Below are 12,514 nucleotides of genomic sequence, written 5' to 3'. Positions count from 1 at the left end.
AGCTACAACCGTATTAGAGCTAGTACACACAGACCTATGCGGTCCTATAGATCCAGCAGATAAAGACGGATACAGATATGCGATAGCATTTACTGATGATTACAGTGGGATGATTTTTCCATATTTTATTAAAGCAAAGAGTGACACGACAAAAGCTACAGAAAAATTCATAGCAGATGTAGCTCCATATGGAAAAATAAAGTGCATAAGATCTGATAACGGCACAGAGTTTACCGGGCAGGAGTTCCAGTGTTTACTTAGGAGTAAAGGGATAAGGCATGAGAAGAGTGCACCCTACTCACCCCATCAGAATGGAACTGCCGAAAGAGGTTGGAGAACATTATTTGAGATGTCTCGATGCATGCTATTGGAGAGTAACCTCCCAAAGAAATTGTGGACATATGCTGTACAGACAGCAGCTCAAATCCGCAACAGGTGCTTCAGTAAGCGGCTAGAGCAGACACCTTACTGTGTTTTCACAGGAAAAACACCTAACCTATCCAACATGAAAATATTTGGCTCTGAATGCTACGTATATAAGCAGGATAAGAAAAAGCTGGACTCTAGATGCGAAAAGGCGATCCTTGTAGGCTATGACAAATATAGTCCAGCATATAACGTGTACTATCCTGAGACAGGAAAAGTCCTAAAACATAGGCTGGTGAAATTCATCACCAAAGGTAGCGCAGAGAGCCAGACTCAGACAGATTGTGACATGGGGAATGACACTGAGAGTCATGAAGATACACCACAGCAGATAGTCAACCAGGGTCAGGGACAGCCTAAGGAAAGTAAAGAGTCCAATGTTGAGGAGACTGATGAGGCAGGTCCGACCCAGACAGATAGTACTCAGAAAGAAGAGGGAGAAAGGAGATGTCCTACGAGACAGAGAAAGGCTCCAGACTACATAAAGGGGTACCAGTGTAAAGCTGATTGTGAAAATGTAGATTATTTCTACAGAGTGGCTTATGATGTACCTAAAACACTTAAAGAGGCAATGGACTCTAAGAAGTCAAAAATGTGGGCTGACGCGATGAAAGAGGAGATGAACTCTTTGACAGAGAATGACACTTTCACTCTGACCCTACTGCCAAGAGGCAAACAAGCAGTGGGAGGTCGCTGGGTATATGCAGTGAAAGAGAGCCCAGATGGATCTGAGACTTGTAAAGCCAGATATGTCGCAAAGGGGTATGGTCAAGTGGAAGGGATCGACTATAAAGAGACTTTTTCACCGACAGCCAACATGACCTCTGTACGAGCATTAATGCAGGTGGCTGTACAGGAGGATCTCACCCTACATCAAATGGATGTGAAAACTGCTTACCTCCATGCTCCAATGGACTCTGAGGTATTTATGGAGCAACCGGAAGGTTTTGAAATCAAGTCAAACACAGGGGAACACTTAGTGTGTAAACTCAACAAGTCATTGTATGGTTTAAAACAGTCCGGACGTAACTGGAACAAGTTACTCCATGATCATCTTACAGGGAATGGTTTTGTGCAAAATGATGCTGATCATTGTGTCTACAGCAGAAAATCTGAGAATGAGAAAGTGATTCTGTTAGTATGGGTAGATGACTTAATCATAGCAGCGAGTAACAACACCTTACTCAGTGATGTAAAAGAAATGTTGAAGAGAAGGTTTAAGATGAAAGATATGGGTCCACTTAAACACTTCCTGGGTATCGATTTCAGACAGAGTGAGGGAGAGATCAAAATGACTCAAAAGAGACACATAGAGAAGATATTAACCAAATTTGGAATGTCTGAATGCAAACCCAGATCCACCCCATGTGAGCAAAAGTTAAACTTTGACAGTGAGGGTGAGGTTATTGATTCAACAGGATATAGAGAGATAATAGGTAGCTTGATATACATTATGACATGTACCAGACCTGACCTGAGCTGGGTTGTTAGCAAACTATCTCAATACCTAGCAGAACCAAAGCAACAGCATTGGGCTACAGCAAAACACCTACTGAGGTATTTAAAGGGTACTATAGATCAAGAACTACACTACCAGAAATGTGAGGAAAGCCCACTACAGCTGGAGGGATATAGTGATGCTGATTGGGCAGCCGACAGGGATGATAGGAGGAGCACAAGTGGATACTGTTTCAGCTTAACTGAGAATGGTCCAGTTATATCGTGGAAGAGTAGGAAGCAGCCAACAGTGGCATTATCCACCTGTGAAGCTGAGTATATGGCACTAGCAGCTACTACTCAAGAGAGCATGTACCTTGTACAACTACTTAGAGGAATAGATAGTAGCCAGCATGTACCAGTAAAGATATATGAGGACAACCAGGGGGCGATAGCTTTATCTAAGAACCCAGTATGCAGACAGAGAAGCAAACACATAGATATAAAGTATCACTTTGTACGGTCTGCACACGCAGAAGGGAAGATATCTATAGAATACTGTCCTACTGCAAACATGGTTGCTGATGTCTTTACCAAGCCAGTGACAAAGGCTAAGTTTGAAAGTTTCAAGGGGTATTTGTTTGGAATGTAAATGTGAACTGGCAGATGAAAAAGTTTTGAAGTTTTTAGAACACTGTCAGTATACCAAATGTTTTATTTTGGAGTTATGTATTTTTGGTTTTTATTTACCACTATAGAGAGAGCTATACACATGTCTTTGAGTGGGAGTGTTGAGTGAGCAATGCCATGTTATATAGCACAGGTAATGATGTCACGGAGCATGTTGTGCCTGCGTGCACTTGTAACCTGTTGCGCATGCGCTTAATAAACGGTCTCGTGTTCCCAGACCAAGAGAGAAGAAGGTGCTCTGATTTTTCCTCCCGTGATAATTAGTTAACCAATCTGGTGACTGCAAACGGATAGACCGCTGCAGAGATGTCCACCGCAACACTATAAAAACTGGGTGAAACATCCTCATTGAGAGCTGAGACTGACTCGTGATTGGTCAGGCATGTGTATCGACAGGATCTATCGCTGCTTTGGCTCTATCCCTGAATGCCACTGCACAAGCTACAATTGAGCAAGATGGCAGTCTTTGTATCCGTGATATTTTGGCTTCATTTCTAGATAGTGGGAGGGAAGTGGAGAGATGCCGTCTTTCTTTATTTACAGTCTGTGGTTTGAAGGTATACTGTGAATGTTACCGTGAGTGCAACCCGGAAGTCCAATCCAGAGGAGGGCGAAGGGATGAGGAGTGGATGGATGGAGAGGAAGGAAGTGACTCCTTGTGTGTGAGCCCATTGGAGTTGAATGGAAACACACACAAACAAACCAGAGTCTCTGTTATAGTGTGTGAAATCAATAGAAAGAGTTTCAAACCTGAAAGAGATCAAATAAAAATTATTAAAAAAAAAAAAAAAAAGCAAAAGCAAAAGCAAAGTTAATGTTCTTAAAATGACTTTTAAATGAGATTTATACAATTTGACGTTGGTAAGAATTCAATATAAAACCCATTTGGGGTTAGGCTCATCATAAAAAGTTGTACCACGGATAAAAGTGACACCAGAAGATGGAGAGTGTTTTAAATTGTAAAATAGGAAAGGAAATTAAATCACATTATACTAATTATATTTTGTCATCTTGTGATTATGTATTTGTTCTCAGATGATAAGATGCTTCAATGGGCTGACACGCCTCATTACGGTGATTCAGCACTCAGAGGAATTAACAGCTGAACAACTGTAAAATAAAAGATTTACATGAACACACATCTTGTTGAATCTGTAACACATCCACTCACATCTTCTTGCCCCAGTCCATCATGTGCAGGTCAGCAAGGAGCTGACGTGTCCTCTCACTGCTGTTTCCCAGGAGGACGTCTGCCGCGTGGCCGAGCTTGCCTGTGTACTGCAGCTGTGGCACCCCCACTAGACCCAGTGATGGGTTGTGGTGCAGCTGTGGCACCAAGGTGTGATTTATCCACTGCTCTGCATCTGACCAGCTGGAGGAGAGAAGGACTTTCTGATTGTTAATGTCCAAAGACCGTTCAAATACTTTGATAAGCCAATGACATAACAGTGACCTGTTCCTCAGAATGTCCTCAACCATTTTACCAGTTCATTTTATATTGTATATTTTATACTGTGGATTGTTAATATGTTGTGCAGAGGAAGGAAGCAACGTATTAACTCTGCTGCTGAAATCCCATGACACAGAAACCAGCGTCAGCTCTTATCACCACAAGCTCTTGACATCATTGACGGTGTCTTCTACGTGTGTGGCACAGCTTTCTCCATGGGAGATATTTGATTTATATTTGTTTTTTTATCTTTGCGTCTGTTGCGTCATCAACCCCCCCACCCCACTTGCTCGCAGTGAATCCAGCGGGGGGATCCCCTGCTGTGTGGACTTTCAACGAGAAAGCCAGGCAGAGAAAGTCCATAGAATCTAAGGAGCCTCTCACCCAGAAGAAAAATCAATGTCTATCAATGGGTTGACCTAAGCTCTGACTGCAGAGTCCCACTCACTTAACCGAAACCCAACTGAACTATTGATTTAATCCCTGATCCAACTCAATAGTGTATCAAATAACTTCAACTCACAGCTGTGAGTTCATTTATTAATCCTGTTGAGTAAGATTTGCTAAAAACTACAGCGTCCAGCCGTTTGACGAAATGACTGAGCTTAAAAGCTAAATTAAGTGTTTGTTACCAGTTCTTAGATATGTGGAAATGAAAGGGCTTTGGGTTGATTCCCAAAGCCCTTTCTTATTCCATGAAATCTGTCTGGAGACAGCAACATAATATATATATTATATTGCAAACAATATCCTTAAATCCATACAGTTTTGGATTGTCTCATTTTGTCTGAATCCAAAATAACAGAGAAATCTAATTATCACAAGATGTCTTGTACTTGGCCTGTTTTTCAATGCACAACAAAAACTGTTGATGCAGTTATCTACAGCGCTGTATTAATAGAGCACTAGAAAGGCAGCTTTTTTATGCGGTGTATTTCATTTTTTTTTAGATCACACAACAAAAAGTGCTTAATAATGAAAGTGAAAAGTAAGAAACACAAACAGAAGTTTATCTGAAGTTTCCTTTTTTGGATTTGATTATATGCAGAATTGTACATGAAAAAGATGAAGAGAGAAGACCTGATTAGTTTGTGTCCTATTCTTAATGGAATCACAGGATCGGCATAACAACCATTTTTACTGATGCTGCACAATGGAAGTCAGCCCCGGACCGAGGAAAAAACTGGCGTCTAGAAGCATTCCCAGTATTTTTAATTGTGGTTATATTTGGTGTATAGTGTTTTATCAGCATGAGTGCGTGAGTGAGTGTTGTGCTTACTCTCTGAGTGAAGTGAGGTTCCGGGCTCCCAGGGGTGCTGTGCGAAGATGGCCCCTGAGAGCAGATTGCAGCAGCCTGCCCGGCCTCTCTTCTACACTGTCCTGGTAGTTCACCATCAGCACCAGCAATAGAAACAACAGCTGACACACACAGTGCTAGATAAAAGACAGAGATTCAAATGATCAAAAAAATGTTTCAATCCCTCTGGAGAAAATGGTCCACTTTGAAGTTTGACTGTATTCTCACCCTCATGAGTGATCGCAGAGCTCGGACTTTGCGCGCCTCATCTTTAGCCTGCAGCAGTCCGTAGCCACATGGTGGTCGCACCTTGGCACTATGCTCTCCAAATGCCCTCACCACAGTGGTCTCCTGGGCCAGCTGGTCCTCCACCTCTGGATCCACAGGCCTCCACAGCAGCGTGTAGATCAGTGCCTGCACACACACCTGAGCAAGAGACGGAGGCAAATCAAAGCAACCGGCCACCAAAGATCTGCCAATGCAAGTTAATTGGATGACATGTCTGAACTCACCTTGAGAGGCTCCAGCAGCAGAGCAGAGGTGAGGAAAGCAGAGAAGGCCGATATCAGCCATATGAGAACTACATTTCTGGAGAAGAATGTGCCGTAGAGTCCGACCACAGCCAGGCAGGCTCCCAGCAGAACAGCCACCAGGGGGTAAATCACACGCAGTATCCAGGGGGGGAGCAGCCAGCGGGGCTGACCTCGAGAAACACCTGGGGTGGAGGAATCAAGCAACAGTGATGTTGAACACAAACACCAGATATAATAAAAGATACAAACTCTAAGAAAAAGAAAGAAAGATTATCCTCTAAAAGAAATTGATGAAGAAGTTGTATATGTACAATTCAGATAACTAAAAAAAAGGATTAATGGTGACAATCGATAACTAAATGTAACGGATTAAATCCTAAAAGTTAGATTAAATAAACTAGTAAATGGTTAATATGTAGGAAACAATGAATTAGCAGGTGACACATAGCTACAACAAATAATGGATAAGCAGTTTAACTAGCTACAAGTTGGCCTATTGGATAAAAAGTTAAAATATTGAGCTATAAGTAATATTTACACAGTTTAAAGTTCGCAATAATATGAGCAATTGAAATAGCTTGATAAACACAAAATAAAATGCTTACAGGTCAAATTGTTAGCTAAGAGAAATGGATTCACAGTTTAAACATTTAGTAAAAATAATAAACAACTGAAATAATTAAATTATTAAAATAAATAGCAATAGCTTAATATAACGTTCATTTAGTTAGCTGTAATGGATTCACACGTTAAAAGTTAGCTAAAATATAAACATATACAATTGCTTGATAAATGGTTACAATAGATAGCATTTCAATAGATAGCAATTGTGAAAAATCATGTCAAATAGTAAGCTAAGAGAACGAGGTTCACGGTTTGAACACGGTCAGCAAAAAATATAAAGAGATTACCAAATGGTTACAATTGATTAAAACTTCCAGCCTTTGCAATAATCAGTAGATGTTGTATGAACTTGACCCAACCAACAAGAACACTGAAAATTAAACTGCATGAAAACATAATTGTGATAACTGCTCTGATACAATAAAAAGAAGTATATACCATGATGACAAACAGCATTGACTAATTGGTATTTGAGTTAGTCTGACAGAGTAGTGGGGTTGGAAGTGATGATGGTACCTATGCGTGTGGTGGAGGAGGAGCGAGTGGAGTCAGGAGAAGGGCTCGGCAGGAAGGTGCTGGCCACTGAGTCAACAGACAGCACAGAGGGACACTTGTAGAGCCCTGCCTCATACTGGGAGGAGGACTGGGAGTCTGGCATGAGGATCTCTGCCCCACAGAGGTACTTATCCTCACTCTGATCCGACCAGCTGCTGCAGGAGGTGCTCTGTCTAAAAAGGGGGATAAACACCAAAACATAAAGTTCTGCATGAGAGTGCGTTAGCATGAAGAGAAGCGATGCTTACGTGGCTGTAAATGAGGATGTGGTTCTGGGTGAATCCCAGCCGCCGTCTGAGTTGCTGTTGGTTTTGTGTGTTCTGTCCTCAGCAGCTGCTGCTGCTATAGACATCAGCAGATCCTCCTCTGGTACCAGGGACGTACAAATACAATTAGGAAACATTTTCATTTTCACTTTTAAGAAATGATAAATTACAAACATTGACTAGATAATATAGAAGCTAATTGCTGGTTACAAGAGGCTAGATATAGGTCAGAAATAAATCCTTGTTTCCATCATTGAATATATGGATTTTTTATGTTTCTCACCGGACAGAGTTAAAAATGTTGTCAGATTGTGGTTGTGCGTTTGGACTTGGTTTGTGTTCATGGTGAGCAGCTCCTGGTCTGCTGCAGTAGGGGATGGATAAGAATCTGAAGGTTCTTTTGAAAGGGGATATTTGAGAGATGAAGGGACAAGAGTGATGGGTGTGTCTGAGGAGGAGGGTGAGGCCAGGCACAGCTGCATCAGGGCCTTTTTCCTCCTCAATTGGCGCGTGGGTCCCAGAGTGGGTGAAGACTCGTGGGCTTGGGTCGTCTTGGTGGGACATAAGTCTACTGGGAGATTGAGGAGGCTGTCACAGGACGGCCATGCCACCACATCTCTGTCTGTCTGAGGCGCCAATCCAGAGGCCGCCCAGAAGTCCAGGATACTGGAGTCCAACACCTTGCTCTCCAGTAACTACAGACAATTACAAGAAACACTTGTGAAGTGATCCTGAGAAACTAAACAAAAATGTGTGTGTGTCTACATTTGTGTGTGTTGCTCTCACCGATGAAGGACTTCCTCGGGTTGGGCTGGAGGAGTCTGGCAGAGACAAGAGGGACGAGCTGGAGAGCTTTGATTGGCCGAAGTAAACGTCCATTTCCACAGAGTGACAAATGGGAGAAGGAGGGGCTGACATGTCCACAGTTACCTGGGTAAAACACACACACAGGTGTGAGTTGTGTCTCCATTAAATTGAGGGCAGATTGAGATTCAATTTACTTAGATTGATTTCCTGCAGACTTACACTAACCTTAACCATAGTTCGTACTTGCCTAACTCTAACGATAACATGTCTTTCCTTCAATTTTAATAATTTACATTATGGAGACACATCCCCATAAAGTGACTGTGCAAACAAATTTAGGTTCTCACAACACAGGTAATATCTTTAACAAACACACGCACAATCTCACACACACACACACAGACAGGCAGACAAAACACAACGCACACCTGCTCGCTGAATCTTTATCGCTGTGTAACTTAAGATAGGAAACACTCACTTATACTGTTTTCACACTGAGATAAAACTGTTTGACGAACAAAGCATAGACACACGACCAACACACTGCTGCAATGACCTCTAATCAGCAGCACACTGATGGCACGTGTTAGAACATAAAACATATAAATATATATATAAATGACGGTGTCACAATATATCAAACTCTCTCCAGCAAAATATTTTAAAATACAAATTATGAAAGTTTTCCAGTTACCTGACTGTGAGCTTTTCTAAACAGGAAACAGAGGAAACACTGAAGAGGAAACACCAGTGCTGCAACGGTCATCCCCATGGCAACCGTCTCCATGTTCATCAGCAGCTGGGCTGACACCGGTCCACTTGTGGAAAAGAGAAACAAATCGATTTCCTCCTGTCAACTCTTCAGCAGAATCTTCAGAGAAATCTTAAATTATTTATTGTGCATTGACTGAATTATACAAAGTCCTGCGTTTGTGAAGAACACAATGAAACATTGAACAGCTACTATATTATCTGACAGATATCACATTATTACTAACTTCCTCTAAAAGGATTTCCATTTTTCACTAAGTTATCTCACCTGATCCCCTTTGAGCCCACAGCCCCAAACCACAGAGCCCCCAGTGCCAAGTAGAGGTGCAGCATGAGGGCGGCACAGGTAACCCTTTGACCCCTGGTGAAACGGCTGTGAGCAGGACATTCCCACAGTGACAGCCACAGGTGGCGCTCTTTCACCCCGAACATCAGCTGGGAGGTGAGGACCCGTCGAAACCCACTGAGCTCCTCCGGACCTGCATGGATGCAAATGAAAAAACGAAAAATTCTTAGTTTTTCAAATTAATTACAATAAATTGTTTGTTTCAAACGAAGAGTCATCTGTACTGAAAGGAAAAAAAAGCTCATATCAATTGGGGAAAAATGGCCTTGTCTCACTAGAATGAAAAAATCATCATGAAAGAGCACCCAGCATCATTCCGTCAGATACTTTTTGCAGTTTGTAAGAATCTTTTCTTACATGAGGCCAGAACTTCCTTCTCCACAGTGTCATTCTTCTGATTCTCCACAGAGAGCCAGTCCTCCAGCACGAAGAAGAACATGTGGTCTGTCTGCGGGTCCCACACCACCACATGCTGAACGTACCAGGAGGGCTCCAGACCTACGTTTACACATAGGAAATACAAAAAAAACCAGTTGTACTTACAATGAAAATCTGTATTTTTTGTTAAATGTGTTTTCCAAAGAATAGCAATATGGGAATTTCATATAGGTTGATTTTGTATTTAAGGGAGGGGTCTATTGGGGGAAATTTAATAATTATTAGATTGTTTTCATTGGTGTAAATTAATAAATTGAGCAGTTCCCCTTCCACAATGTCTGTAATGTTGCACTGCCATATTTCTACAGGAGCCCAGATGGACAAACTAAATTAATTAGTAGCAATTTTAATTCTAGATGGCACTTAATCTTTTTTCTATCTTTTTCTTTCTTGATGCCAGGAGATTATATTTAGACGAGGTAATCTCTATCAAAAAAGAATCGTTGCAATAGCATATTACTTTAAAAGACGTATATTATTGCAGTTAGCATGTACCTGTGTTGTCGTGCCAGATGCGAATTTTCCAAACCTCTCCCAGGTTGTCGTCTGTCTCCAGGTGAAACTGGTCCAGGCTTCCACGTTGAAAAGCTCCATCCCTCTGCAGATGGCGAGAGCCGCTCTTGTTCACACCGTACAGACTGATGCCAACATGTGCTGTGGTGCCTGATGGGTTATAGCACAGCATTCAAATCATCTCCATCATATATAATCAGAGGTTTTATAAACGTGAAAATGCCCTCACTAGTTTTACTAATGTCATACAGTTTTTATTTCTATGTCTCTGTAGCTTGTCTTTGGCTGACCTGCTCCACGCCTCCAGCCGGTTTTGACCAGAACTCTGTATTGGTAGAGTCCCGGACGGCCACACAGAGGGACCTGGCTCAGTCTTAAGCTGTCCAAGTGGTCCAGTTTATGGGCGATGAGGCCTACTAGCAGGTGAGTCAGAACCAGGACGGCACACACAATCCCCACCACTGAGTTACGCACGGGACCACCTGACTACAGAGATAAGATACGCAAAGAGGGAAAAGAGAAAGAGCCTGTTGATGAATATATACCTTCCTATCCTGAGTCTGTATTTGGGGAATGGATTAGACATAATTATTTGTCAAAACATAATAAGAAAATGCTCTGAACAGATGAATGCAGGAATGAGTCCTGAAACCTTGAAATAATCTTTGGGCTTTGGACTAAATTCATGGGTTTTTTGAACATTTTAAAAACTAGGAATAAGAGCTGTGGTTTATAAAAGTTGTAGACAATTTCTACATTCAGATAGACATTACATTTCAGTTATCAACCTGAATGAGGTCTGAATAAGACACAGCCATATAAACAGCATTTGCTGATTAACTCATACTCAAAATAAGCATTAATCCCATCAAGACATGAACTATTCTGATCTTAGTCATATTCTATACATAAACGTCCTAAAGGACTTTTCATAGTATTTAGTGATATCAACAAACAACGGTTACCAACTGCTTTCTGACACAATTCCTGGGTATAAACAAGATGGAAATAAAAAGGAGTTGTAGCTTTTGCAACACAACTATTTCAGGATGGGTAATATGTACACAGTAATATAAAGGGAATATTCTTTTAGCAATTCATTTAAAGACCTTAATGGAAATAATGTCTTATTCAGAATAGGGTCAATTGTAAAAAAAAACGTGTTTTTTAAAATGTCTTAAACTGTGCGAGACGAAAACAAATCAATAACTTTCTAAAATGAATTAGTCCGTTTAACACCTTTTACTGTATTTAGCCTTCAAAAATCATTAAACTGTATATTTGTGAAGATTATCTTGAAGCATCATGAACTTTTATTTGTCTAAGATCTAATTTTCTGCATTAATATGAAAGAAACATGACTCTACTACAGCCTCAGCGCCCTCACATACCGGTGGCAGCAGAACAACAGCCCCAGGATGGACAAACAAACTGGCCCCAAATATGGTGAGATGCTGGGTGAGACAGTGAGCTGCCTGGAGTGTGCTGCCCTCCAGTGGCTGGAGACCCTCACTGCTCCATCGCCTCTCCTCCACGCTGTAGTACCGGCACAGAGAGCTGAACACACACACCGACACGTGGACCGGCCCCCCCTCAGGCACAGACGAGGTCAGGTTGACGGAGAGAGGCTCGTCTGTCCCGTGTAACCTGTTGCAGGAGAAAATGCTGTCACGATCCTTTATTCATTAAAACGGTAAGTGAGCTAAGGAGAAGACAGGTGACTCACAGTGGAGACAGAAAGATGGTTTCCTCTGAGGAGCTGGTCGGAGCAGAGAGAGTGAGAGCCCACTCTTTCTCAAGGGAACCCAGAGATGCATTAGTCCCTGGCACCGTGGAGCTCACTTCTATCTTGACATATCCCGAGCTTACAGAAGTAGATCCTAGAAATGCATAATGCAATTTGAAAACAGCCTTTGGAAATTCATAATTCATGCTCAAAAACTCGTATATATATATGGTGAAGTTCATTAATAATTATGGAGGCGCTGCAAGATCGACCTTAAAGATATGTCCCAGAAACATCCCAGTCACTGCTTTCCATTCGTCAAAAAACTAATTATTTATACTATTTATACTTAAACAAGTTGCTGTGTAAAATAATATTGGAGTAGGGCAGCCCACTAATACTTTTTTATTTTGTGCCCAATACCTTATTAAAGTAAGGTACTCAGTAGAACAGATACCTCCGCCCCTCAAATTAAATCAAGCTGCACCAAATTTTACAAACTCATAGAAATCAGTTCACTAAACATGCCTGAATACTTTCATCAAGATAAATGATTGATTCCCTGGGAAAACTGTGAAAATGTTGAAAGCTTCCTTTCTCACAATGTCAAAGAAGATGAAGAAAAGTTCCTGGAT

At 41.5% G+C, this 12,514-nt stretch overlaps 1 protein-coding gene across 1 annotated transcript in view; it reads right to left on the bottom strand.

The window, feature by feature from the left end:
• Positions 1–12,514, bottom strand: part of pkd1b (polycystic kidney disease 1b) — a 31,890-nt gene that overhangs the window by 6,025 nt on the left and 13,351 nt on the right. Inside the window, exons 21-36 of the mRNA XM_061094995.1 lie at positions 11,880–12,033; positions 11,545–11,800; positions 10,444–10,639; positions 10,136–10,303; positions 9,560–9,700; positions 9,125–9,335; positions 8,780–8,903; positions 8,065–8,208; positions 7,562–7,973; positions 7,261–7,378; positions 6,974–7,185; positions 5,813–6,015; positions 5,529–5,726; positions 5,283–5,437; positions 3,725–3,925; positions 3,129–3,303 (exon numbers count right to left, since the gene is read on the bottom strand). Coding sequence (XP_060950978.1) covers positions 3,129–3,303; positions 3,725–3,925; positions 5,283–5,437; positions 5,529–5,726; positions 5,813–6,015; positions 6,974–7,185; positions 7,261–7,378; positions 7,562–7,973; positions 8,065–8,208; positions 8,780–8,903; positions 9,125–9,335; positions 9,560–9,700; positions 10,136–10,303; positions 10,444–10,639; positions 11,545–11,800; positions 11,880–12,033 — 3,068 coding nt within the window. The remainder of the gene's footprint in view (positions 1–3,128; positions 3,304–3,724; positions 3,926–5,282; positions 5,438–5,528; positions 5,727–5,812; positions 6,016–6,973; positions 7,186–7,260; positions 7,379–7,561; positions 7,974–8,064; positions 8,209–8,779; positions 8,904–9,124; positions 9,336–9,559; positions 9,701–10,135; positions 10,304–10,443; positions 10,640–11,544; positions 11,801–11,879; positions 12,034–12,514) is intronic.

Source organism: Limanda limanda, chromosome 21 (genome assembly GCF_963576545.1).
Source record: "Limanda limanda chromosome 21, fLimLim1.1, whole genome shotgun sequence".
Lineage (NCBI taxonomy): Eukaryota > Metazoa > Chordata > Actinopteri > Pleuronectiformes > Pleuronectidae > Limanda > Limanda limanda.
This window is presented reverse-complemented; position numbering and strand designations above follow the sequence as displayed.